At 36.7% G+C, this 27,340-nt stretch overlaps 2 protein-coding genes across 5 annotated transcripts in view; one reads left to right on the top strand and one right to left on the bottom strand.

The window, feature by feature from the left end:
- Nucleotides 1–72: 72 nt before the first annotated feature.
- Nucleotides 73–26,544, bottom strand: LOC121946190 (uncharacterized). The gene is made up of 40 exons (XM_088084890.1): nucleotides 26,303–26,544; nucleotides 25,312–25,353; nucleotides 24,561–24,620; nucleotides 23,952–24,220; nucleotides 23,051–23,324; nucleotides 22,274–22,302; nucleotides 21,313–21,637; nucleotides 21,051–21,094; nucleotides 20,339–20,627; nucleotides 19,442–19,489; nucleotides 19,105–19,148; nucleotides 18,612–18,903; nucleotides 18,342–18,385; nucleotides 17,492–17,780; nucleotides 16,609–16,649; nucleotides 15,707–15,995; nucleotides 15,185–15,225; nucleotides 14,336–14,621; nucleotides 13,702–13,730; nucleotides 12,703–12,988; nucleotides 11,169–11,197; nucleotides 10,479–10,761; nucleotides 9,797–9,849; nucleotides 9,631–9,704; nucleotides 9,172–9,386; nucleotides 8,787–9,055; nucleotides 8,515–8,658; nucleotides 8,206–8,209; nucleotides 7,794–7,928; nucleotides 7,611–7,640; nucleotides 6,206–6,244; nucleotides 5,238–5,263; nucleotides 3,625–3,907; nucleotides 2,943–2,995; nucleotides 2,777–2,850; nucleotides 2,319–2,533; nucleotides 1,934–2,202; nucleotides 1,662–1,805; nucleotides 758–787; nucleotides 73–126 (listed from the first exon to the last, which is right to left on the bottom strand). Exons 2-40 carry the CDS (start codon nucleotides 25,319–25,321, stop codon nucleotides 73–75), a joined length of 5,412 nt encoding a protein of 1,803 aa, XP_087941016.1. The 5' UTR covers nucleotides 25,322–25,353; nucleotides 26,303–26,544.
- dnajc28 (DnaJ (Hsp40) homolog, subfamily C, member 28) overlaps nucleotides 26,478–27,340 on the top strand; it is a 10,671-nt gene continuing 9,808 nt past the window's right edge. For 2 of the 4 annotated variants that reach the window (XR_015777967.1, XM_042490658.2), the window contains exon 1: nucleotides 26,547–26,664. The gene's annotated coding sequence lies outside the window, so the exon portion shown is untranslated. Of the gene's footprint in view, nucleotides 26,953–27,340 lie in introns of all 4 variants that reach the window. The other 2 variants (XM_042490659.2, XM_042490660.2) reach the window with 2 other exon arrangements.

The raw sequence follows: 27,340 nt of genomic DNA, 5'->3' as shown, positions 1-27,340 counted from the left end.
TGTTTATTCAAAGTTTATTGATATTTAATGTCTTGCGTGTCTGAACAGCACCAACTTTGAAACTACATGGCCTTAGGAACTGTTAATACGATCTACGTAACACTTGTCGAGTACATTGCTGGGGACCTGAGACATGTGAAGGGCAAACAGACAAGAGGTTCAAGCTTTAGAGTTAGATGTGTGCTTACTTCTAACTTTTTCTACCGCTTATACTTTATAAAAACTTTGGGCTTCAGATTCTTCAGCCAATAAATTTCTGCATTTTGGGCAATGTTTTGAAAAACATTTCAGCTGCCAGCATTCACACTGCACTTTATGAGGGTAATGCATTTCCAGTTATTACTGTGTAAAGTATTCACACTGTTGTAATTGTAAGCTTTATTATTATTATTATTATTATTATTATTATTATTATTATTATTATTATTATTATTCCATACTTTTGGTATTCCATATTTTTGGTTGTCTGCTCCTCCTACATGCTTTCATTGAAACTTCAAGTGTTCAGCTCTTAAAGGACATAGATCCTATCATTTTTGCAGCAGGTCAGTACTCAGATTTCTCCCTGACCTCTGACCTTATTTTTGGAAGCATGGCTTTCTTATTTTTACAGTAGTAGTAATAGAAGACGTTGTGTTGCCTGCCTTAGTTTTTTGAATGTGCGTGTGTCTGTCTTGGAGCGACGCAGTGGACAGAAAGAAAGACAAGTGTGTAAAAAAATGATTCTTTTAAACATGAATCATTTGAAATGTCTCACCTTGTGATCGACCAGTGTTTTGGTATTCACCTGAAAAAAGCAGAGGTTAATAAATGAAGGATATGATGCTGATTTACTGCCTTTATCTAACAGCAGACATCTTCTTCACTAATGATGTTCGGTTAAGTGAGCGTGGTATGCAGACAGTTGAGATTATTTCTTGTGGTATTATTTCAAACTGACCTTCTTGAATTTCACAGGTCCACACAGGCTGATGCCCATTTTTGGTGTGAGCGTGAGCTTGAAGTCTTTGTCTGGATTCTTTTTATCACTTCAGAGAAATCTGGGTCTGTGCTGTTGTACCTGAGCATTATTGTCTGTGAAAGAGAAAAATGAATAAAATAAATAAATAAATGAATAAGGAAAAAATGTCAAACATTTCTTCCTTCTCCTACTGAGGTTAAGTTGTAGTGGTGTTGTAAATAACACCAAAGACTTCTAAAGACAGACAAAAAGGATTGATTCTTCCAGTGTATATTCCTGAGCACACGGAGTCAGGCTTGGTCATGATGAGAATTTAATGGATTTATTGTTGTCTGTATCCACAGATGATTTTAAATTTGAAGCATATAAAATGGCCTGACATCCCCAGACCCAACTGCAAAAAAAACATGCTCCAGCATCATAAAAAAATATATTATTGAAAAATCTGTAGATCAATATGTCAGTGTTCAATGTCATGACTTTTTATTTGGCATTTAAGAACCTTGGCAGCCGTAAGGTTTTAGTGATATGTCTGATTAAATTTCCAGTACAGAGAGCTGACTTGAAATTAACACCTAAATTTATATTTTGGATGTTTTCTTCCCAATAGCCTGAAAGAAGAGATGTTATAGAAGAAAAATAGCCCAAAATCTCAAAACTGACCAGAACATAAAAAAAAAAAAAAAAAAAATTTTTTCACCTGGGGTTCCCCGCCTTTAGGATAAATGTCTGCACCATCCAGATCTGTTGTCAACTTGAACCAGTCATGCATCTTCAGGGGCTTCTGTGGTTTATTCTTTCTGATTACTTTGTATCCATCAGACATTTCCGTTTTGTCCAAGTGCTACAGAAATAAACAAAAACAAGACAAAAACAAAATTGTACTCGGTGTTGTGTGTTTATCAATTAATTTATGGTGGCATTCTGTATCTTATTATGAGTTGTTTTGTTGCCAGTAAGATATGAAATAACCTGTTGAAGACCACGATCAGGTGGGATCAGGTAAACGTGGAGAGTGAGGGACATTCGAGATGATGCTGCGTTGATCATCTTATAATATATTAAGACCTTACAGTAAATTTCCACTGAAAGGCCAAGTTTCACCAGAACCATTTTTAGAGCGAAAACTGGTTCAGACAGCTTGACATGGGACGATGTGACCTCAGACACTTTTTCAACAGCGTCTCCACTGTCATCTATGTGTAAGACTGCAAACTTGTCTAATATTGTCGGGTTGTCGTCTGCACAAAATAAAAGCACACACAATTAGTGAAGATAAAAGGATTGCATCTGTTTTTGTACTCATGCAGCAATATAAAAGGTGGTACATTTATTTATTTTCATTATGTTTTCTCACCTATGCAGATCCAGTGTGGCAGGTACACTTCATCAAACTTCCCAGCAATGACTGTGATGTCCATTAGAGGACCTGCAGGCATGTATTGCATCATTTCCAACCTCTCCATGGGCACATCCAAAGAGCAGAACTGGTACTTAAAGCTGACCTTTTCCTTACAGACCCAGCGCAAGCCAGAGACACTGCATTCAAAGTTTCCTGCCCCAGACTGTAGGCTGTAGGAATGAAAAAGGTGAGTTTGTGTTTATGCACATGAAGGGACAAAACAGAGAAAATGTCATTGTTAAGAGTTTCTGCCTTGATTTTATTTGCTGCAAATGTAGCATGAACACTGTTATTGTTTTATTGTATTAAAAAGATCTTAGTTTTCTTCTGTGAACAAAATCTCAAGAACCAAACTTAAGTTTTTCCAATAGTTTCAACTTGCTGTGTCGCAGTATTTAGGATGTTATCTTTACCTGTAAGTTGGAGCCTCATCTTCATCTGTACTGGTCACTTCAGGTTCCAGTTTAGTCCAGTCACTGTGGTCCTGCTGCAGAGGACAATCATGTTTACAAATAAGTGGAGACGTGACTTTTCTAAACAAAATGTAAAGCAACAAAATAATGTAATTTAAGGGATTACCGTCGTGCTTACACAACCCTCAAGCTCCGAGCGTCCTGAAGACCCTTGATACCCTTGAGAAGACAAATATGACTCTATTTTAAATTATGTTATCTGGTGCAGGAGTAGAGACAGAGGTCTATAAAAACTTGTTGGTGGTTTCTTCTCTTTAGAGATCTCATCCTTGTTCAGTCTCCTTTCAAACTTGGTGCAGACTAATTTGCAATCATGTGTTAGTGCTGCTTTGGAAGAGATGGATGGTATTAAGTGTTGGCATGTTATTGCATCGGGTGAGTTATGGAGCTAAAATTAGGGCGTTCACCCAGACGTGGTGCTCCCCTGAATGCTGAACGGAGCTGGAGAGGATAAAAACCTGTGTCTACTGCAGAGTCATTTTACCCAGGTGTGAATTCTTATAGTACGCATTATCATTGCATTAAAAGGCTGGATGTTGGGGGGTGTAATTGGGTTTTTTGTGCAGTGGGAATTAAGCGATGCTAACTGATCTACAGTGTATAGTGATTAGTGAGTATAGTGATTAGACAGCAGACAATGTATCTTTCTATATAACAATGACATCAAATACACATTCAAATGGCTGCCTGACTGTTTACGCTTTGTCAGTGAATAAAATAAATGAGTAACAAAGTAAAATAATACAGACCACGCCCTGCATACCAACGTTTTTCCCCCCACAACATACCTGATTCTGAGCTGATTTCTGACAACATCTCCACCAGGTCAGTCCTGTTCATCTTCATGAAAACCTCCCTGGTCTTCACCACACACTGCTGGCCGTAGCGCTCCACCATCAGCTTCACTATTTCATGTCTGCCTGCAGTCTCCATTCTCTGTCTGGAGATTTTTGGGAGGTCTTCCTCCATACTCATGTCCTGCAGGAACCACTTGAATTCCTCGAGCTCCCCGAATCTTAACTCTTCCAGTGTTTCCAAAAGCTTCTCAATTAGTGATGTCATGGTCGCTTCCTGATGGATTCAAAGTAGTCAGATGTATTTATGTCATATCTCCACTGCAGTGATGAAACATTAATCTGTTTGCATCAGTGTAAACATTTAAGTCATACAGTTACAGTAAAAACTAGTATTAACCACATAAGGTACAATAATACATTTGGTTCTATGTTTTGATTTCAGTGGCGTGATTAATTTATTTGTACAAACCCGTCTATCTCTCTCTCTCTGTCACTGTGCTACCAAAAGCTTGAATTATCCACCTGATCACATGCTCTCATTGCTTCAACAGCAGATTTGATGTTTCCTGTTTAAAACCTTTTTTGGCCTCTTTACTGTCAACATGAGGATCATTTTCAGCCTGTTACTATTAATTGAAATCTGTGTTGTGTAACGTGTGTGTGATGTGACGTTACTCACTTTCTGGGGTGATTTCTTTTTTTTTTTTTTTGCAATTATCTTTTTATTTGGAAAAGACAACAATTTAGCATTCAGATTTTTCTACAATTTTCATACGATAGCACACTTTTCCAGTTTTCCTTTTTTCAGTTCTCTGCACATGTACAAGAAAGCAACTAAAAATCGTAGTCCTCCTGTGCTGAAACTCAGACCGCATAAACCTTTCAGTCCTTTACTCCCATAGATGAGAATTCAAGGAAATCTCTTAAACCATTCATCTTTATAACTTTGAGCATGCTCATCTGTGTTCTCCCACAAAACATCAAGTAGCCATAAATCCAACGAATTTCTACCTTACTCTATCCGCCATTAGGTGTTCCATTTTCTTACATATGCCCAACTCTCATTCCAGGAAATACTAACTATGTACAACCGAACTGAAGGGAGCTTGCATTTTTACATTTTTCACAACAATGGGAAGAAAGGAGTTTGAGACATTAATGGAGTTATACAAAGTCTGCTCTCATTGGGGTTATAAATTCAGTCCATTTGATTGGCCATTGGTTTGGTTTGTTTCTGTGCAACTTTTTGGCTGAGACACAGATAAGTGAAGCAATGCAGAAAGGGGCTTTTGTTGCTGCTAGTTCTCAGATGTCGGCTTAGTGTGTCACGATCTTTAGTTAGCTGCCTGTTGAACCGCACCAACCTCCAGTGGTACGTGATGCAAAACATCCTCAACACAGCCTCAAGGATGAGGTTAAAAGAAAGATGAGGTTATATATTTAAAATTACACCGTCTGAATTAGTTTAATTCCCTGGTATACCATAACACTATGATACCGCCCATGCCTCTGATGAGTTTGGTTTATATTGGATTATTTTCAGTCTGCATCTGACTGAATGAAAACTGTGTTGAGTGAAGTCAGACTGACATCAGATTACTCACCTGCTGTTGATCCAGAGAGCGTTTCTCTGAGGGTAAAGGAAATAATAATAAAGGAATGAAAAGTTTGTAACAGACTCTTTTGACTCACAAACTATACAAAGAGTTTTAACAAATAATGACAAAGTCACCGGTCATTTCATTTGAATGATGTGATTACCTTGATGAAAGACCAGAATTAAATTTGTCAGGTTTGCTCTCTTTTCACTCGCTGTTTGCACTCAAAGATCTTTTGTGAGCGAAGAACCACCACTCTCCAAAAATCTCAAGTGTTTCTGCATGACTGCATCAAGTCAATTTAAGAACTCCTCCTCATACTCACTAGCCTCATTTACACTACCTGTCTAAGGTGGGAATTTCACCCTCTTTGTCTCCACACTGTAATGCTCTCTGTCTTTGTGTGGTCCACATCCTCCTCCTCATCATCCACCTGAATACTACTGGCTTTGAAAGAGGTACTGAGTTATGAACTGATACTGTGCTGTCTGTCTTGCTCCAAATGTATCTTCCAACCACGTGTTCTCCACTGCTTCTTGGTCAAACAACTCTCTAATGGTTGTTGAATGATGCTAAAATGCAGAAATCAAAGCCATTCCAAAAACTTAAATGACAGATGAAAGTTTTGGAGTCAGTGTGTGAATGTGATTGACAAACAAAAAGGTTGTATTTAGTTCACCTCTTTTAATTGCCCAAAGCCAACATGCTGTCTAAAATCACACCTGGCATGATGTTGCCATTGTTTCTGTGTAAAAATGCAAATGCACCATAAAAAAGGGATTTCGTAGCAACTCTAGGGCTCTAAAGTGCAAATTAGAGTGAAAATGGGAAGTCCTTAATTTTGACAATCAATCAGGAGAAATGTATATTAAACAAGATATTTAGGAGTATTTTGGGTACATTTAATTTAAGGAAGCATCAGAATTTGCATGTTTTAAACTGAAGTACATTTTTAGTTTTTGCAGGGTACCTACCTCTTGCACCATCATATGGTCCAGTTGCTGATACTGCAGCTACAAAACATAAAATGACAGCTGCATGATAATGTTTTTGTTCTAGACTCCATGAGTTAATGACAAAATACTACAGCAGGCTGACCAAAGGAAAAACAACCTTGCTAAACTTGGCAACTTTCCAAACCCTAGCGAGTTACTGCCTGGTGCACTCAGTCAGCAGAACAGCGTCTGTCCGTCCCTCCCCTTTCTGGCCGTGCACTCAAAGTTTTAGTATGGTTAACCTGCAGCTTTCACGAGCAATGCTCTTCCAGACAACTTAACTCTCAACACTGCGCCTCCTTGGCTCCAGGAACAAAAGCGTTTGTTCTTGAAGTTACATCCCTGATGCTTAAAATGTTTGAGTTTCCTACAATGTCACAATTGTGGTCTCTGTATCTTCATCGATTATTGAACGTGGCCGGCTCTAGCGAGCAACAGAGAGTCAAGTCAGTTTTATTTATAAAGCCCATTATCACAAAACAAGGTTTGCCACAGAGGGCTTTACAGCATACGACATGCCTCTGCCCTTAGACCCTCACATAGCCTTAGGAAAAGCTCCCAAAAAGAACATAGAGCGAGGTGTGTGCACTCTGCAGAGCCTAGAAGCCCTGCCTCCGCTCCTATACACCGCATGGTTTGCTTGTTTATTCAAAGTTTATTGATATTTAATGTCTTGCGTGTCTGAACAGCACCAACTTTGAAACTACATGGCCTTAGGAACTGTTAATACGATCTACGTAACACTTGTCGAGTACATTGCTGGGGACCTGAGACATGTGAAGGGCAAACAGACAAGAGGTTCAAGCTTTAGAGTTAGATGTGTGCTTACTTCTAACTTTTTTTCTACCGTTTATACTTTATAAAAACTTTGGGCTTCGAGATTCTTCAGCCAATAAATTTCTGCATTTTGGGCAATGTTTTGAAAAAACATTTCAGCTGCCAGCATTCACACTGCACTTTATGAGGGTAATGCATTTCCCAGTTATTACTGTGTAAAGTATTCACACTGTTGTAATTGTAAGCTTTATTATTATTATTATTATTATTATTATTATTATTATTCCATACTTTTGGTATTCCATATTTTTGGTTGTCTGCTCCTCCTACATGCTTTCATTGAAACTTCAAGTGTTCAGCTCTTAAAGGACATAGATCCTATCATTTTTGCAGCAGGTCAGTACTCAGATTTCTCCCTGACCTCTGACCTTATTTTGGAAGCATGGCTTTCTTATTTTTACAGTAGTAGTAATAGAAGACGTTGTGTTGCCTGCCTTAGTTTTTTGAATGTGCGTGTGTCTGTCTTGGAGCGACGCAGTGGACAGAAAGAAAGACAAGTGTGTAAAAAAATGATTCTTTTAAACATGAATCATTTGAAATGTCTCACCTTGTGATCGACCAGTGTTTTGGTATTCACCTGAAAAAAGCAGAGGTTAATAAATGAAGGATATGATGCTGATTTACTGCCTTTATCTAACAGCAGACATCTTCTTCACTAATGATGTTCGGTTAAGTGAGCGTGGTATGCAGACAGTTGAGATTATTTCTTGTGGTATTATTTCAAACTGACCTTCTTGAATTTCACAGGTCAACACAGGCTGATGCCCATTTTTGGTGTGAGCGTGAGCTTGAAGTCTTGGTCTGGATTCTTTTTTATCACTTCGTAGAAATCTGGGTCTGTGCTGTCGTATCTGAGCATTATTGTCTGTGAAAGAGAAAAATGAATAAAATAAATAAATAAATGAATAAGGAAAAAATGTCAAACATTTCTTCCTTCTCCTACTGAGGTTAAGTTGTAGTGGTGTTGTAAATAACACCAAAGACTTCTAAAGACAGACAAAAAGGATTGATTCTTCCAGTGTATATTCCTGAGCACACGGAGTCAGGCTTGGTCATGATGAGAATTTAATGGATTTATTATTGTCTGTATCCACAGATGATTTTAAATTTGAAGCATATAAAATGGCCTGACATCCCCAGACCCAACTGCAAAAAAAACATGCTCCAGCATCATAAAAAAATATATTATTGAAAAATCTGTAGATCAATATGTCAGTGTTCAATGTCATGACTTTTTATTTGGCATTTAAGAACCTTGGCAGCCGTAAGGTTTTAGTGATATGTCTGATTAAATTTCCAGTACAGAGAGCTGACTTGAAATTAACACCTAAATTTATATTTTGGATGTTTTCTTCCCAATAGCCTGAAAGAAGAGATGTTATAGAAGAAAAATAGCCCAAAAATCTCAAAACTGACCAGAACATTAAAAAAAAAAACAAAACTGTTTTCACCTGGGGTTCCTCGCCTTTAGGATAAATGTCTGCACCATCCAGATCTGTTGTCAACTTGAACCAGTCATGCATCTTCAGGGGCTTCTGTGGTTTATTCTTTCTGATTACTTTGTATCCATCAGACATTTCCGTTTTGTCCAAGTGCTACAGAAATAAACAAAAACAAGACAAAAACAAAATTGCACTCGGTGTTGTGTGTTTATCAATTAATTTATGGTGCCATTCTGTATCTTATTATGAGTTGTTTTGTTGCCAGTAAGATATGAAATAACCTGTTGAAGACCACGATCAGGTGGGATCAGGTAAACGTGGAGAGTGAGGGACATTCGAGATGATGCTGCGTTGATCATCTTATAATATATTAAGACCTTACAGTAAATTTCCACTGAAAGGCCAAGTTTCACCAGAACCATTTTTAGAGCGAAAACTGGTTCAGACAGCTTGACATGGGACGATGTGACCTCAGACACTTTTTCAACAGCGTCTCCACAGTCATCTATGTGTAAGACTGCAAACTTGTCTAATATTGTCGGGTTGTCGTCTGCACAAAATAAAAGCACACACAATTAGTGAAGATAAAAGGATTGCATCTGTTTTTGTACTCATGCAGCAATATAAAAGGTGGTACATTTATTTATTTTCATTATGTTTTCTCACCTATGCAGATCCAGTGTGGCAGGTACACTTCATCAAACTTCCCAGCAATGACTGTGATGTCCATTAGAGGACCTGCAGGCATGTATTGCATCATTTCCAACCTCTCCATGGGCACATCCAAAGAGCAGAACTGGTACTTAAAGCTGACCTTTTCCTTACAGACCCAGCGCAAGCCAGAGACACTGCATTCAAAGTTTCCTGCCCCAGACTGTAGGCTGTAGGAATGAAAAAAGGTGAGTTTGTGTTTATGCACATGAAGGGACAAAACAGAGAAAATGTCATTGTTAAGAGTTTCTGCCTTGATTTTATTTGCTGCAAATGTAGCATGAACACTGTTATTGTTTTATTGTATTAAAAAGATCTTAGTTTTCTTCTGTGAACAAAATCTCAAGAACCAAACTTAAGTTTTTCCAATAGTTTCAACTTGCTGTGTCGCAGTATTTAGGATGTTATCTTTACCTGTAAGTTGGAGCCTCATCTTCATCTGTACTGGTCACTTCAGGTTCCAGTTTAGTCCAGTCACTGGGGTCCTGCTGCAGAGGACAATCATGTTTACAAATAAGTGGAGACATGACTTTTCTAAACAAAATGTAAAGCAACAAAATAATGTAATTTAAGGGATTACCGTCGTGCTTACACAACCCTCAAGCTCCGAGCGTCCTGAAGACCCTTGATACCCTTGAGAAGACAAATATGACTTTATTTTAAATTATGTTATCTGGTGCAGGAGTAGAGACAGAGGTCTATAAAAACTTGTTGGTGGTTTCTTCTCTTTAGAGATCTCTTCCTTGTTCAGTCTCCTTTCAAACTTGGTGCAGACTAATTTGCAATCATGTGTTAGTGCTGCTTTGGAAGAGATGGATGGTATTAAGTGTTGGCATGTTATTGCATCGGGTGGGTTATGGAGCTAAAATTAGGGCGTTCACCCAGACGTGGTGCTCCCCTGAATGCTGAACGGAGCTGGAGAGGATAAAAACCTGTGTCTACTGCAGAGTCATTTTACCCAGGTGTGAATTCTTATAGTACGCATTATCATTGCATTAAAAGGCTGGATGTTGGGGGTGTTATTGGGTTTTTTGTGCAGTGGGAATAAAGCGATGTTAACTGATCTACAGTGTATAGTGATTAGTGAGTATAGTGATTAGACAGCAGACAATGTATCTTTCTATATAACAATGACATCAAATACACATTCAAATGGCTGCCTGACTGTTAACGTTTTGTCAGTGAATAAAATAAATGAGTAACAAAGTAAAATAATACAGACCACGCCCTGCATACCAACGTTTTTTCCCCCCACAACATACCTGATTCTGAGCTGATTTCTGACAACATCTCCACCAGGTCAGTTCTCTTCATCCTCATGAAAACCTCCCTGGTCTTCACCACACACTGCTGGCCGTAGCGCTCCACTATCAGCTTCACTATTTCATGTCTGCCTGCAGTCTCCATTGTCTGTCTGGAGATTTTTGGGAGGTCTTCCTCCATACTCATGTCCTGCAGGAACCACTTGAATTTCTCGAGCTCCCCGAAACTTAACTCTTCCAGTGTTTCCAAAAGCTTCTCCATTAGTAATGTCCTGGTCGCTTCCTGATGGATTCAAAGTAGTCAGATGTATTTATGTCATATCTCCACTGCAGTGATGAAACATTAATCTGTTTGCATCAGTGTAAACATTTAAGTCATACAGTTACAGTAAAAACTAGCATTAACCACATAAGGCACAATAATACATTTGGTTCTATGTTTTGATTTCAGTGGCATGATTAATTTATTTTTACAAACCCGTCTCTCTCTCTCTCTCTCTGTCACTGTGCTACCAAAAGCTTGAATTATCCACCTGATCACATGCTCTCATTGCTTCGACAGCAGATTTGATGTTTCCTGTTTAAAACCTTTTTCGGCCTCTTTACTGTCAACATGAGGATCATTTTCAGCCTATTACTATTAATTGAAATCTGTGTTGTGTAACGTGTGTGTGATGTGACGTTACTCACTTTCTGGGGTGATTTCAACTGCTGTTTTTCTGAGGAGAAAGAAAACACAAAATAACTAATAACTAATAATTATTGACTAAAATCAGACTGAAACAGATTTTGTCAGATTAAGTTGCTTTTGAATAAAATGTACAATGAAGGATATGGGAGGTGGCTATGGTCACTCTTGTGCCGGCTTTCAGATAGTTGCGTTTTGACAGAAGAAGCTATGTGTCTGTGAGATCGGCAGTGTAAAGTGCTTCATACAGGTCATTCTGTCAACAGCAGGATCTGTTCGACAACAGAGATTTTGTCACTTTTGGCCCTTTTCTAGATTTGGCTGGCTTGATTTTCACCCTTGCCCAATTGAGGAGCTCCTCAGCTCTTTAAAGAGCCTGGCTGTGCAAGCTGCCACCTTGAAGCAGTTCTTGTATACCCTGTATGATATGCCATATGGTCCAGGTGCCAATGTAGATCTTGGTCTCTCTACTACTTACTTGATCTCTTTCCATTTGTTGCATGTTTTTCCTAAGAGTGTTTAGCCTAATCCTGCATCACTGTACTCTGACAGATGGTGTTGCACAGTATACTGATGCTAGAGAAGTGTCACAGTACTTAGCAGTTCAAAAACTACACAATACCACTTTAAATTAATACCGATACATTACGAATGACAACATTTTAATAAGAGCCCTGTTTCTTTGCCTGTGTGTGTGTGTGTGTGTGTGTGTGTGTGTGTGTGTGTGTGTGTGTGTGTGTGTGTGTGTTGTTTCCAGCTCTGCTGTCACTCCCACCAGGTGTTGTGGGCGTGCCAAACATTTGCTTGCTTTCATGGTGAGGTATACGGTGCATTTCAGATGCTCATCTTGCCGACCATCCATGGCTTGTTGACAAAGCAGATGCATTGAACGAAAGTAGTATTATTCGCTATTCGCTATAACTTTTCCTGGTGTTTTAGGTTTTTGGAGTGGTAGCGTTTCAGTATCAGTATCAAGATATTTTGTGCAGGTATCGTATCAAAGTCATAATTTTGGTATCATGACAACACTACTGTAAGTCCTCACCCTGATCATGGCCTCTTTACCCTAACCGCTAACTGCTTTCTACCTTGATTTATCTTAATTGGGCTGTCTTCCTCGTACTGTGCTTATAGTCAGTTTGAGGAGTCCTTGCAGAGAGGACTTCACTTCAAGCTTGTGTGGAAAGAGTGACTTGCCCATTCATCCTCGGTGTCTTTTCTGGAAACCAACTGCCCTATTTGCAGTAGTCACTCGTATCCCAAACATATAAAGATTATAATATCAAAATGATAAGCCAAAAATTATAATTTACAATTATTGTTAAATTATAATATTCAGGGTGTCAGAGAGATTTTGATTCAAGTGGTCATTTTTGAAGTCAAAGTATTTAGCCTTGATGTTCTGTATTACACTTTAAATTGTAATTTAAAGTTTGAACCCAAGTACATTTACTTTATCATGAATTCTAAAATTTATTAGGCATTTATGAGACATATGATTGTGTAATGTGGCAGTTTTTGTATTCTTTATCTTACCTTTGAGTCTTGCACTGGTTTTTGACAACATCTCTACCAGATCTTCCCTGTATATTTTCTTTAAAACTTTGATGGTCACCTCCACAGACTGTTGGCGGTAGAGCTTCACGATCAGCTTCACTATTTCACCTCTGTCTGCCATCTCCATTTGGTGTCCTGGGATTTTTGAGAGGCCTGTCTCCATTTTAGTGAACTGCAGGACATGCTTGAATTTCTCAAACTCCCCGGGACTTAACTCATGCAGTGTTTTCAAAAGCTTCTCCATTAGTGATGTCATGGTTGTTTCCTGATGGATACAAAGTAGTCATATGTAGTCATGAAACACTCATTCATTTGGGACAATGTGAGCATTTAAGTTGCGAGTATTGTAACAACTAATATAAACCAAAGAAGGCACAACGATACATCAAATGATGTGATATGGCGGTCTGTCTCTATGTGTCAGCCCAGTGAGAGTCTGGCGACCTGTTCAGAGTGTACCCTGCCTCTTGCACAATGTCAGCGGGGATAGACTCCAACCCCGCATAAAGGGTTAAGTGGTTACAGCTGATAAATAAATAAATTTAAAAAAACTGTCATTTATGAAATGAAGGCAGGACAGAAAACTTGGCATATGGTCATTTTCATGCAAAATGACTACGATCAAAACTCATGTTGGGTCTCAGCTCGTGTTTTTACGTCAGTGTGGACCTGGGACATCAGTGTTTCCATTTCTAGCTTAGAGAAGTTTCATCTCTTGGCAGTTTTAAACCAGTCTATGTCGTAAACTTTTTTTTATAGTTAAACTATTTTTAGATGATTTCTGTTCTTGGATCTGCACTGGTTTTATAAGTTGGATTGATAAGCTGGTTATCAGTAATTGTGCTTTATTGACATGTGCTGCTTACGGTTTAAAACCTTTTCTCACCTCTTTACTGTCATTATGACGATCTTTTTAAACTTGTAACGATTCAATGAAAGTTGTGTTTTGTAAAGTGTGTCTGATGTGACATTACTCACTTTGTGGATCAGTTCAGACTGATGTTCCTCTGGGGAGAAACAAAACAAAAATTGAGTCATTATTGATTTACAATCAGACTATAAACAACTTTAGTCAGATTTAATTGTTTTAAAATACAATAAATCATAAAGGATCAAATACAAAGTAACACTGAATTCAGCTGAAGTCTGACACTATAAAAATCAATCACAGAGTGAGAGCAGTTGGATACTGTATCATTAACACCCATTAAATCTATAGGACTCAAATACAAAAGTCCTGCAACAAATATTACCATTTCTAATGTTTAAATTGTGTCAAAATATATAACTTACAATAGCGTTATAATATTTAATGTGACAGAAAGATGTTGATTTAAATCAATGGTCATTTTTGAAGTCAAAGTGTATGGGCATGATGTTCTGTATTATACTTTAAACTGTCGCAGTTATTTTGCTACTTGTAAATAAGATACAGATGCCTTTAAAGAAAATTTAACATAGAATTCACTTGACAATTTAAAATGACATGCAAATCTGCTCCATAATGACATTATGAAAATTAAAGAGGCTGGACTCAATGCTTTTAAAGTAATAAATTTAAAGTAATAAATGTGGTGTTGTCTCTAGCTGTTCCCTTTTGTTGTTGTCTTACCTTTGAGTCCTGAGCTGGGCTTTGACAACCTCTGCATCAGATCAGTCCTGTTCATTTTCTTTAAAACCTCCCTGGTTAACTGCACAGACTGTTGGCCGTAGGTTTGCATCATCAGATCCACCATTTCTGCTCTGTGTGCTGTAAATCTGAAAGGTGATCCCATGTCTTTGAAGTTGTTCTGGTTGATAATCCACTCCAGGAACGCCTTGAATATATCGATCTCCCTGTTACTCAAATCATTAAAAGTTTCCAAAAGCAGGTGTTTAACAGCTGTCATTGTTGCTACCTGAAATAATCAACACATTAGATTAGTATATTTGGGTATATTTGCATTTAAGTATATTTAGCTTTATTTTAGTAATACAATTACAAATCAAAAGGTGTTTTCCATTCATCGTTTAATTGTTATGAAGTCTTAAATTATTTTTTTCTTCTTTCACAAACACTGAAATGAGTCATAGCTACTAAAAAACATTTTAATAACTTTATATTTTATATTTTGTTTTACTGCTGTTGGAAAAAGTTTAAAGTACAATAAATAGACGTTTCTGGTGGATAAAGTAATATTTGCTGCTGAGAAAAAAGTCATGAAAAGTGCATATGCTGTTAAGGTAACTGCTTATCCTCCACCAGTCTCATGGTAAAGATATCATAACACTATTGTTAGATAAGATTACTGCTAAAGATCTCGACCTGAATGCAGCTTCAGTTCTGTGAAAATTAAATAAGTAAATTATTACTTGGGATTGTATCATTATTTAAAATCTTAAAGATAGCAATACTTTTTAACTTGCATTTTTGGAATGAACGCTGTGCTGTATAAAGCTAGACAGATGTGACATTACTCACTTTGTGAATCAGTGCAGATTGTTGTTCATCCAAGTGTCTCTCTGAGGAGAAAAGTGGTAAAAGTCATAAGTGACTGATCGCACATCTGATTATCAACAGATTTCAGGCCATATTATTTTGTAAAAATGTACAATATACAAAATTACACTTATTTCATGTTTATTTGTATAGGGACAAGTACATAGCATAAGACTGATGCCACATACTACAGCATTTATAGCCTCAGCTAATTTGCAATGCCTGTCCTTAGATGGACCTCAAAAAATAAATATAATACTAAATTATACTTGAATAATTTAATAATCAAATACTTAAACCTCCAGTCAGTTTTAGCCTTCACTTCCAAAATAATTTTCATATTTCACATCAATTTGTGCAACAGATGATGCATATTTTTTTGACAACAGTATAAATCTTATTATTTATCATGTGAAGAGAAGAAAACATAGTTTAAAAACTTATGAGACACATGTAAAAGATCAGTATTATGATTTTAAGATGTCTCTGTCTTTGTTGTCTTACGTTTGTATCTTGAGCTGCGCTTTGATAACCTCCGCACCAGATCAGTCCTCCTTATCTTCTTTAAAACCTTCTTGGTCGTCTCCACAGACTGCTGGCCCTCGGTCTGCACCATTAAAAACACTATGATCCGCCTGTCTTCTATCTCTGGCAGATTAAATGCGATGATTTCACTGACTGTGTCGAAGTCAGTTTCACTTAGGAGGACCGTCTTGAACTTCATAAACTCCTTGTTGCTCAAATCAGCCAGTGTTTCCAAAAGCAGCTCTATAAGAGACGTCATTGTTTCCACCTAATGAATTCAAAGGAAATGTTAATGGAGCAAGAGTGCAGTTTTTCAGCTTGAATGATTACTGATTTTTCTGTTCACATCTCATCAGTGTCTTTGTTTTAGAAATGTGGATGGCGGAGTTGTTTGTCAAACATTAACATGTGGGATTTAGAAACTTTATTATTTAATTATATGTATTTGTGTATATACACTGTATATGTGCAGTGTATACATGATGGCAAAGAAAACTGCTTGTTCCTTCCTGTTTATGCATCTCTTAATCTCTACATGTATACACATTTATTTTATTTTTTTATTAATTAATTTACTGATTATAATCTTAATTACTCGATATATAGTTGGGTCTATAAATTTTCAGAAAATGGTTAAAATACCAATCACTATTTCCTTAAGTCCACTTTGACATCCTCAGATGTCTTGTTTTGTCTGACAGCTTAAAAATTAAAATATATTCAATTTACAATGATACAAAACAGTAAAAAGCAGAAGATCCTCACAGAGGATAGAACGAGAACAAAGTTTCGTGCTGAGAAAAAAATTATTGTCTGTCATCAGCTGACCGATTAATTGTTTGAGCTTTAGTTTAAAGTCAGACAGATGTGACATTACTCACCTTCTGGATCAGTGCGGGCCACTGTTCCACGCAGTGTTTCTCTGAGGAAAAAAAGATGAATGAGTGATTGAACATCAGGCTTTATACTAATAGGACACTATCGGACTTTAACAATTTTAAAATTAAGAATTTTTACAAAATTAAGAAGAAATCCACTGAATAGTGACATTATAAAAATAATTAATGGCCTCACCTGATATGTTATTAAACTTTGAGTTAAAGGTTTGTGCACTAAAATGTAAATTAAAATAACAAGGCCTTTAGGGAAGCATTATTTTTGGTTCACGAATAAAATTTGTTATTTTGTTATCAGCTATTATTGTTTTAGGGTTTTTTATTTTTTCTATGAGACATATCTCCCTCCTTGGTACTCACACAAAATGCTTTAGCTGATGATACTGCAGCTGCAACACATCTAAAAACAGTTGTATTGTACAAATAAATACAATGTGTCGCCTTTATATGTTCTTGAGTGTAATTTTGAGTGCTCCTAAGAACAAAAAGCTTTTAATATTTCAGTTTCAGCTGTGTTGACTAAAGGCAGAAGGAGGCCAGATTTACAGTGATCACAGAGGGAATTAAGTATAAAATACTGTGTCGCAGTTCAACCCAAATCAAAAGCTATACAAAAAGACAAATAGCACATTCATGTGAAATTATGGAGATAACATTTGCTAAATTTCTATGAGATCATAATCAATACAAGACTGATAATTAGCTCAATATACACAAATTTAATGGATCAAAACACAAACTGTGTTTTGCTGACATGGTGGGCTGACATGTCGTTGCTGCATCGTTTTATACTCTAAGCTGCTGATTTTGTAACAATGCATATTAATTTATTATTACATTAAAGTGACAGCTGTTTTCTTTCTCTTACCTTGGTGTCCTGAGCTGGTCTCTGGCAGCCTCTTCACCAGATCAGTCCTCTTCATGTCCGTGAAAATCTCCTTGGTCACCTCCACAGAATGTTGACCGCATTTCTCCACCATCACATCCACCAGTTCATTGGCCCCGAAACTACGTAGCAGTTTTGTCCACGAGATGACTTCAAGGCTCCTCTGGAAGAAGGTGAACTGCAGCAACCACTTGAATTCGTTTAGCTCCTCGTATCTTAAATCCTCGACTGTTTCTAAAAGCAGCTCTTTAAAAGCCCTCATTGTTGCCACCTGGAAATTTAAAAGTACATGTTCACAAAGAAAAATGTTTTCATTACATTTAGCTTTACTTCAATAACTGTTACTGTTATTATTTTAGACATTTAAATGTTTTAACATGTATTTTTCAACAAGATTGCTGAAGCTACTGATATATTAGGTAATGATCTGTTAGAGCAGAGCTTGATCTTTTCCTTCTACTCTTTAATATCAGTTTCCTGATTAATGATTGTTTAATTTTATTTCCAGGCTGTAACTCTTTCACTGTGCAGCCATAAGCTGAAATGAGCTACAATATCTGAACATAAGATATCGTGAATGAAGTCACTGTAGAAATAGGTGGCCGCACAAAGAAGATATTTTTTTTAGTTTCATGTTTAGCACTTTGTTTAAGTCTTTGAAAAACTGTTCAAAATACAAAGACTTGATAATGGGAACATTATGGAGCTCAAATTGATATAGTGTTATATAATGTGTGTGTGTTATATAATATAATCAATAGTGATTATATTAATTAAAAGTATTGAATAAAAGCTGCACTCTGCATGGTCAGACAGATGTGACATCACTCACTTTATGGATCAGTACAGGCAGGTGTTCATCCACAGAGTGTTTCTCTGAGAAGAGAGACAGATAATTTATCAGATATTTGCCAGCTTTCCTAAAAACTTTGACCATACTTCACATTAGTCATAAAGTATAACTTGTATTCCAATGTCTAATTTATCATAAATCTTAATAATTATAATGTAAAGGGACATAGGCATAGATTATAAATGTATAAGAACCATATTAAGGACCAGTTTCATGACTTTTAAAAAAGCCTTGTCTTCATTGTCTTACTTTTGAATCCTGAGCTGCTGTCTGAAAGCCTCTGCAGCAGATCAGTCCTCTTTATCTCCTTTAAAACCTCCTTTGTCGCCTCCACAGACCGTTGTTGGCCGTAGATCTGCACCATTGAAAACACTGTGTCCTGTCTGTCTGTCATCAGCAGCAACTCCCATTGGATGTCTGAGACGTCTCTGTAGACTTTAGTTTGATTCTGAAAGACTTGCTTGAACACCTCGAAGTCCAGGTCACTTAAATCAGCCAGTGTTTCCAAAAGAAGCTCTATAACAGCCACTATCGTTTCCACCTGGTAAATTTAAAGGAAATGTTCAAGGACCAGAAGTGCAATTTTCAGCTATGATTAATGATTTTTCTGTTTACATCTCATCTATGTCTGTTTTAGAAATGTGGATGTTGAGTACATCAGTAATATCACACAAAATAATGAAAAAAGGATCATATTTGTCCAACTGATCACATAAAGTTAGACAGACGTGACATTACTTGCCTTCTGGATCAGTGCAGGCCACTGTTCATCCACACAGTGTTCCTCTGAGGAGAAAAGAAAAATAAATGAATGAATGATGTATTTTACATCAGGATTTATACTTGGACACTGTCAGACCATTGTAATTTCAATAGTATTTTAGAAATTAAAAAAAAATCAACATAATAGTAACATCATAAAAATCAGTTAACAGTTTCACTTGATGTTTTATTTGCTTTTCAACTCTGTGTTAAAGGCTAGTACCCTGAATAGTAAAATAAAATAAGTATAGCCCTTTCAGGAAACATTATTTTTAGTAACTGAATAGTTTGTTTATTTATGTTTTAAAAATACATACCTTCCTCCATGGTACTCACACCAAATGCTTCAGCTGATGATCCCACAGCTGCAGCGCATTTAAAGACAATTAGAATTGTAAAAATAAATACAACGTATGTCACCTTTATGTGCTCTTGTACTGAGTGTTATATTGAGTCCTCCTGAGAAAAAAAACTTGAAATATTTCATTGTTTAGGGGTGTGGACTGAAGGCACGAGGAAGCCAGTGTTACAGCGACCACAGAGGGAATCAATAAGAAAATCCTGTAATAATCTTCCATATTGAAGCATAGTTTAAGTCAAATCAAAGCTATACCAAAAAGCCAAGTCAACAGCGTCATGTGAAATCATGGAGACAACATTTGCCAGATTCCTATCAGGTCATACACAATACAAGACTGATAATGAGATAAAGAAATATATACAAATTGAATGGATCAAAAGAAAAACCAACATGGATCCTAATCAATAAATATGTTTTTAAAGAAAAGATGTTGACAAACTTTTTAAATTATGACATTTACAAAAAAGGACCAAAATCAAGTTTCATTAACCTCTCAGAACATATTTAAAGATGAAATACAAATAAAAAATCACCTTTGAGGTGATCCTTATCTAACTTCATATTTAATTTCTATTTTTTAAGCAAGCGATTTATTTTTTTTAATGAATTACTTTATTAATTTTACAGAGTAAGTGATTATAATTCCTTGTTTTTCAGGATGACAGATACGTAGCTTTGAAAAGCTGATATTGTTCAGTTGGTTGGTTTTTGAGACTGTTTGAGAGGTGTCGTTTCAGCTCTGGTTGTTTTGTTGTCATGGCAGGCCTACATGTTAAAACACACTGCTTACTATAAGCTGCTGTTTTGCATATTTATTATTACATTAAAGTGACAGCTGTTTTCTTTCTCTTACCTTGGAGTCCTGAGCTGGTCTCTGACAGCCTCTGCACCAGATCAGTCCTCTTCATGTCCATGAAAACGTCTTTGGTCACCTCCACAGACTGCTGACCACATATCTTAACTATCAAATCCACCAGTCGGTCTGCCTCATAAATACACTGCAGTCGTCTCCATGAGATGATTTCAAGGCTCCTCTGGAAGAACGTTGACTGCAGTAACCACTTGAATTTTGTGAACTCCTCGTAACTCAAATCCCTGAGTGTCTCTGAAAGCAGCTCTTTAACAGCCCTCATTGTTGCCACCTGGAAAATTATAAGTACATGTTCACAGAGAAAATTATATTCATTAGATTTATCTTTATTTCATCCTGTCATTATTACCATTTTAGACATTTGAATGTTGCAAGATGTATTTTTCTACAATGTTACTGAAGCTACTGATACATTTGGTAATCATCTGTTTGTTAGAGCAGAGATTGATCCTCTTTTCCTTCTACTCTTTAATATCTTTTACCTGATTGATGCTCATTTAGTTTTATTTCCAGGCTGTAACTTTTTCACTGTGCTGTCATAAATCTCAGCAGTTCTGTGAAAAACATCTAAACTAAATCATGAGTTTGTTTTAATTCATCAGTAATAATAATAATAACAATAATAATAATACAAATTGAAAATATTGAATAAAAGCTGTACTCTGCATGGTCAGACAGATGTGACATCACTCACTTTGTGGATCAGTGCAGGCAGGCGTTCATCCACAGAGTGTTTTCCTGAGAAGAGAGACAGATAATTTATCAGATAATTGCCCCCTTTCCTGAAATCTTTGACCTTATTTTACATTAGTCATGAAATATATCTTTTACTCCAATGTCTAGTTTGTCCTAAATCTCAATAATTACAATGTAAAGAGACAAAGCTTATAAACTGACGAAACCCATATTAAGGATCAGGTAAATGATTTCAAGATGCCTTTTATTTCTTGTCTTACTTTTGAGTGCTGCCCTGCTGTCTGACAGCCTCTGCATCAGATCAGTCCTCCCTATCTTCTTTAAAATCCCCTTTGTCATCTCCACAGACTGTTGACCGAGGGTCTGCACCATTAAAAACACTGTGTCCTGTCTGTCTGTCATCTTCAGCAGCTGGAGGATAGATGGATTTTTGAGGACTTGCTTGAACATCAAGAAGTCCCAGTTCACAATTCTGTGGGAGTAAGTTTCTCTCAGGAGGACCTCCACGAATCTCACAAGCTCCGAGTCACTCAAATCAGCCAGCGTTTCCAAAAGCAGCTCTATGACAGACGCCAATGTTTCCACCTGGTAAATTCAAAAGAAATGTTCATGGGGCAAAAGCAGCTCTATTGACACCTCTATTGTTGTTGTTTCTTAAATAAACTGTCATTTACATATTTCTTCGGTGACATCAAGTTGACTCCTTTTCATCCTCTTTTACAAGTACTTTATTTTCGTAAACAGAATCATGACTTGATTTCTTATTTTTTATCATCTTTACTCTTTCAAAGACAATTCTAAAAAAAACTGTTATGAGCCTCTTGGATTTAAAACAGATTGACTGTATAACCAATCCAACCATCTTTTCCTTTAATATAACACAATAATAAGAACACTTATATGTGTGTTATTTTACATTAGCTATTTTGAATTGATTTGATTAGCTATTTGAATTTTTCTCTCTGTTAAATTTGGAAAAACAAATTAAGAACATACCATATTCCACTTGAGATAGTTCTAACACAAATCATCAACATTATTGGTGAACAATACTCATGCTTAACTCTTCATCTATGCCTTATGCAGCGTGATCAGTTCAATTTTGTGAGAAAACTCTGAGGAAAGTTTGTATCATCAACAATAATGCTCTCAATGAAGATCTTCAAACCTTTATGACTGAATAAAAGCTGCACTGATTAAGAGTGATGCAACATTACTTACTCTCTGGATCAGTGAAGGTGACTGTTTCTCTGTGAAGAAAAGAAACAGAAAATGACTTATTCATAACTTATTTAACATCAGGCTTTATGGACATTTATGATCCAAATTATTTCATCCCAAATTAACACTTGAACCTCCTTATGTGATATTCTGTCAAGTTTCTCTTCGTGTTTTTGTGTCCAGTTCCGATTTTATTTTGAAACTTGTTTTAATTGTCTGGTGCTACTTTTACTTCCTGGGTTTTCCTGCCTTTGTTGATTACTTTATGTGATTCACCTGTGTCTTGTTTCACTCACCTGTGTGTGATTAGTAATCAGCCCTTGTGTACTTAAAGCCCAATGTTTCCCCTTCAGCTGGGAAATTGTCATTGGTGTTATAGTGTACTCATGCTTATCAGCCTTTTCCTCATGTTTTATTATTTGGTTTTTGACTTTGCCTGGATTTATGGTCTTCTTGAGTGATTTCTCTGAACGGATTTTTCTGCCTCCGCTGACTGTCTTTACGTGTATGATCCCTGATCAGCTAAGTTAAGAATTCGATCTGATAAACTATTCTTTGTGTTGGGTGCTTTTCTTTGACAAAATAATATGTAGTGTTAAAGATTTTCCAGTGGTGTTGAATGCTATTAGATTTATTTGTAGTTGCAATACATACAAACATACATACAAGATTTTTTTTTTTTTTTTTTTTACCTCAGCTAATATAGTCTTGCTTACTATTTTTACTTAACTGTGTGTGTGTGTGTGTGCTGTGTGTGTGTGTGTGCGCACCCCCTACCTTTGGTTCCTGAACTGCTGTCTGATAATCTCTGCACCAGATCAGTCCTGTTCATCTTTCTTAAAACCGTTTGGGCCAGCTCCACACACTTGTCACTAAACGTCTCCAGCAACAGCTCTACTGTGTCATGTGTGTTCGCCACTTTCAGTTGTCTCCTTAGGATGGGTGGGAAGTCTTTCTCCAATTCAGTCAGTAACTTGAATTCATCGAGCTCCTCTGAACTCAAATCATTCAATGTCTCAACAAGCACCTTCTCCGCCGTCACTGTGTCTACCTGGAAAATTAAAGGGACATATGCAGTGCAGGTTAGGATGTTGTTTGTGTGATCTACTGTGATTGGAAACCAATGTCTTTGCATTATTATTAGCTAATTTTGCACCAGGTGATAAAAGTCCCTTAACATATAATATCCATAAAATAACACACAACCTGGACATGATAACTAAATTTTGCTGTTTCTGCCAAACAAGGTAAGCCACTGTTGGTTAAAGAAATAGTCATGACGAATTCTTCCGCCTTTAGTTTCGCTGTAATTAATCAATACGATCTATATTTTGTTCACAACACTCAGTTTCCATCATATAGCAGAATACACCATTTCCATTTTGCTTGTAGCTCCAAACCTCCATCAACAGAAGTATATTTAGTGATATATAGCACAGTGTCATTTATATGGGAAAAAAGGCTTTAGGGTTTTAGTTTGACTTACATTAAAAATATTCAATATTCAAAGTTTGACTTATATTCAAAATATTCTTAATGTATAATATTTAATTTAAATTTGATTCTCAATTTTAGTCACTATTAAAAAACTATCAAAAAACAGTGATAATATGAGATGTACAACATGAAAAATCCATAGTTTCTTTAGAATGCTTTATATGAGTGAGGATTTACTTACTGGTGCTTCCTTTTTCTTGAGGTCACTGATTAGATATGACTCGTGCTTCTTCAGGATTTTGTAAAAGATTTCTTTTCCCTGACCTCCACTGGATGCCAAAGGCCCACTAAAGAGCTCCCTCATCATGTCCTGAGAGGTGGGCAGAGCCCAGATTTTAACATAACTGTCATCATGGATGACATTTTCATGGAGGAGTTCATCCAAAATGCCTTTAATGTTGCTCACTCTCTGAATCAGCTGGACTCGATGTTTATCCACAAAGTGCTCGTCTGAGGAAAGAGGGATAAAAATGACTGAACAATGACTGGTCGGATTTGGAGATGACATGAAGCCAACTTGATACATTTCTTTTGAAGAGAGATTTCATTTTAAGATGCTTTAAAACTTATATTGTCAACAATCAAAGTGTAAATGACTGAATTTTGTCAAAAGCAGAAACCCATTATAGAATTTTAACGGTCATCAGTTTCAGTAACTTCCTGAACCTGACGAAGGTCTGAGGCCATCGTGTCAGGGCTCTTATTGTCAGATTCTGGGTTTCTTGACAGTCTGAGCAGTAACTGATCACAACCAGAGAACAAGTCATTCACGGAGAAGACATCACACTACCAGTGCATCCACCTTCTGCCATGGATCCTACACTAGTTGCTTTGGCTGAGGGTCTTGAAGCTGAAACAAATATATGGAAAAAATTTAAATTTTCATCATGATGGACTCGACTGACAAATATACACACTACTATTAAATCATACACTCAAAAAAAAACTGTCTTTTATGGTATTGGGGAAAAAGAAGAGACTTGTTCCTGTTCCACTTAATTGCACTGCACTGCTGCACTTAATTTGTCTTTAGCTTCATCTTCTTGGATGTAAGGCCATTTTTCCAAGTGCCCTGATCTATAACTAGTTTTGAAAAATACTTTAAATGCTACAACTGGTGCTATTCTATTAATATATACCAGTCAAAAAACCAAAATGAAGAGCAAAACCAACAATGTGTCAGTCTCTCTCTCTAAATACTTTTCCACTTTTCTAGCCGGTCTGTGACACTCAGCCCACAGCCCATTAGTTCCTGTTTTTGCCAACCTCAGTGGAACAGGACTAAATATTGTATTTGTTATGGCCCATTTTCAGCTGCAAATCTTTACACTGTTTTATTATTTTTACCTGCAATGTTCTATGCTTTGTATGTTTTTCACAAGACATTTCTTTCTTTTAAATTCCAATTATTTTTTGTTATGTTTGTTCAATTTGTTTCACATATATACTGTGTGTTCTTGAGCTACTGTTATATTGCAGGCAACCTGAACTGAGTGAGTAACCGGCATTGAGTAAAATGACTGTGTTGATAATACACCTACCGTCTGCCATTGTATTTACATAAGCTGCTGACGATCAAATGGCTGTAAAAAACAAACAAGAAAACATTTTTTAAGGAAAACAGACTTCATGTAATAGGATCCAGATTACTAGTTACCCTGTTAAGAATAGAAGTACTCACATAACTATTTTAATAACTTCATCAAAGTAATTTAACTTATTACATTTGATTACTTCCTAAAAGATATTTTAAATAGGGCATTAACACTGAAAAGATTGAAAAATATATTTCTTTTCACGAGTTTTTGATAACGGCCATTTCATTACTGTAATAATAATAATAATAATAATAATAATAATAATAAACTTTACTTCTATAGCACTTTTCTAAACCAGTTCCAAAGTGTTTCACAATGCAATATCATACAAGAGAACAAGTTAAAACATAATTTCCATAAAATGCAATTCAAATATAATATACACACATCTATATACATATGGGCTACATACCTATACATACATATGCATACACCCATATGTAAACATCCAGACAACAGAGGCACTAAAGCTGGCAAAAATTGAGCTAATGTTAACTACTTAATCCATAAAAGTACATCATAATTCATCTGCGGATACTTTGTTTTGATAATTTGAATCTAAGAAGCCACAAGTGACATTGTCAGATGTACTGTAGTTCAGTAAAAAGCACAATACTTAGTTTAAAAACATAGTGGAGTAGGAGTATTAAGTTTTATAACTTTGCATAAACAAGAAGTACCTCAAGTACAGCAGATAAGCATCGGCGTTTACTCACACACACACACACACACACACACACACTTCGTTGAACGTTGTCTTTGTTGATTCCTATCAGCTATTCAACTTGTAGAAAACTGTGTTGAAGCACTTTAACTAGCAATCAGTTACTGTATCGTTAGCTTATTTAACCGTTCTCATGCATTAACAACAAGAGCCCAACAGGAAGTTAAAACCATAAGACTGAAAGTAAGAGTTAAGGTAAGTTTTACAAACCGTTTTAAAGCAGCTTGTGTCTCCAGCTGCAGCTTCAGTGTTTATGATCGCGGCAAATCATCTCTGGATGGTTGAAGGGCTTGGCTCGAGGTCTGCTCCCCTCCCGAAGTGCCTCCCTCCCGGTGAGAGCCGTTGCCCGCGCTGCCCTCCCCTCCTCTCCGCTCCTCTCCTCTCCGTTTCCGCTCCGTCTCCTCGGCGGTCGGGGTCGACAGAGGGCGGTAAAACGACAGCTGTGGAGAAAAGCGACAGGAAACAGCAGAAAAAGAAGAAGGTCCAGATGACAACAAACAACAAGCTAAACGGAGAGGTGAGCCGCCTTCCTCCAACAGTCCTCTCTGTCCCTCCGTGGCTCCGAGTTGAAGGTCATAACGTTAACTTACATTCATTAAATTACCGTAAACACGCTCGTTTCGTCCCGTTTTAAGTGTCCGTTAGCGTTAAACGAACCCGTTTAGTCGTTTCGTTTCCTAGCTAACGTTAACGTCGGTGAATCAGCCTTCAGCTTTAACCTCCATATTTCTGTCAGTTATTGATGACCAGCGTGCAGTCTCGCGCCTGACCGTTAAAGGGTGAACAATTCAATTCAAAACTTTATTGAAGACGCAGCTCAAAGACAGGCCCACAGGTGAAACACTCCTCGAGACAGACAGGTAACGGTGACAGTAACGTCATCTGTAGTGTTAGAAGTATTCATATCCTTTAAGTAGGTAAAAGTACTAATACCACCCAGTAGAAATACTTTGTTACAAGTAAAAGTCTTGCATTTAAAATAGTAAGTAAAAGTAAGCATAATGACAAAAATGTACATACATTATGAAAAGTAAAAGTACTCAATGTAATAAAATCTCTAAATAAAAAAAAACACCCAAATAACTCAAAATAATAGAAATAAAATAACCAAAAAGTCCAAATAAAAAGCCCTCAAAATTGTTTAGAAGAAAAATAGACACCCCCAAACTCAAATTTATTAAAAACAAAACCACACAAAAACTCAAAATTGAAAAAAAACCCTCAAAATAAGTTTTTATTGTAGCATCT

Source organism: Plectropomus leopardus, chromosome 11 (genome assembly GCF_026936395.1).
Source record: "Plectropomus leopardus strain MGB_pleo_1.0 chromosome 11, ASM2693639v1, whole genome shotgun sequence".
NCBI lineage: Eukaryota > Metazoa > Chordata > Actinopteri > Perciformes > Serranidae > Plectropomus > Plectropomus leopardus.
Note: the sequence above shows the minus strand (reverse complement) of the source record. Positions and strands in the feature narration are given on the sequence as shown.

Coding starts and splice junctions, on each gene's coding strand:
- LOC121946190 (XM_088084890.1), bottom strand. Junction 2,534..2,776: donor GATGAGGCTCCAACTTACAG/GTAAAGATAACA, acceptor TCATTCCTACAG/CCTACAGTCTGGGGCAGGAA. Junction 1,806..1,933: donor CTGATCGTGGTCTTCAACAG/GTTATTTCATAT, acceptor TTATTTCTGTAG/CACTTGGACAAAACGGAAAT.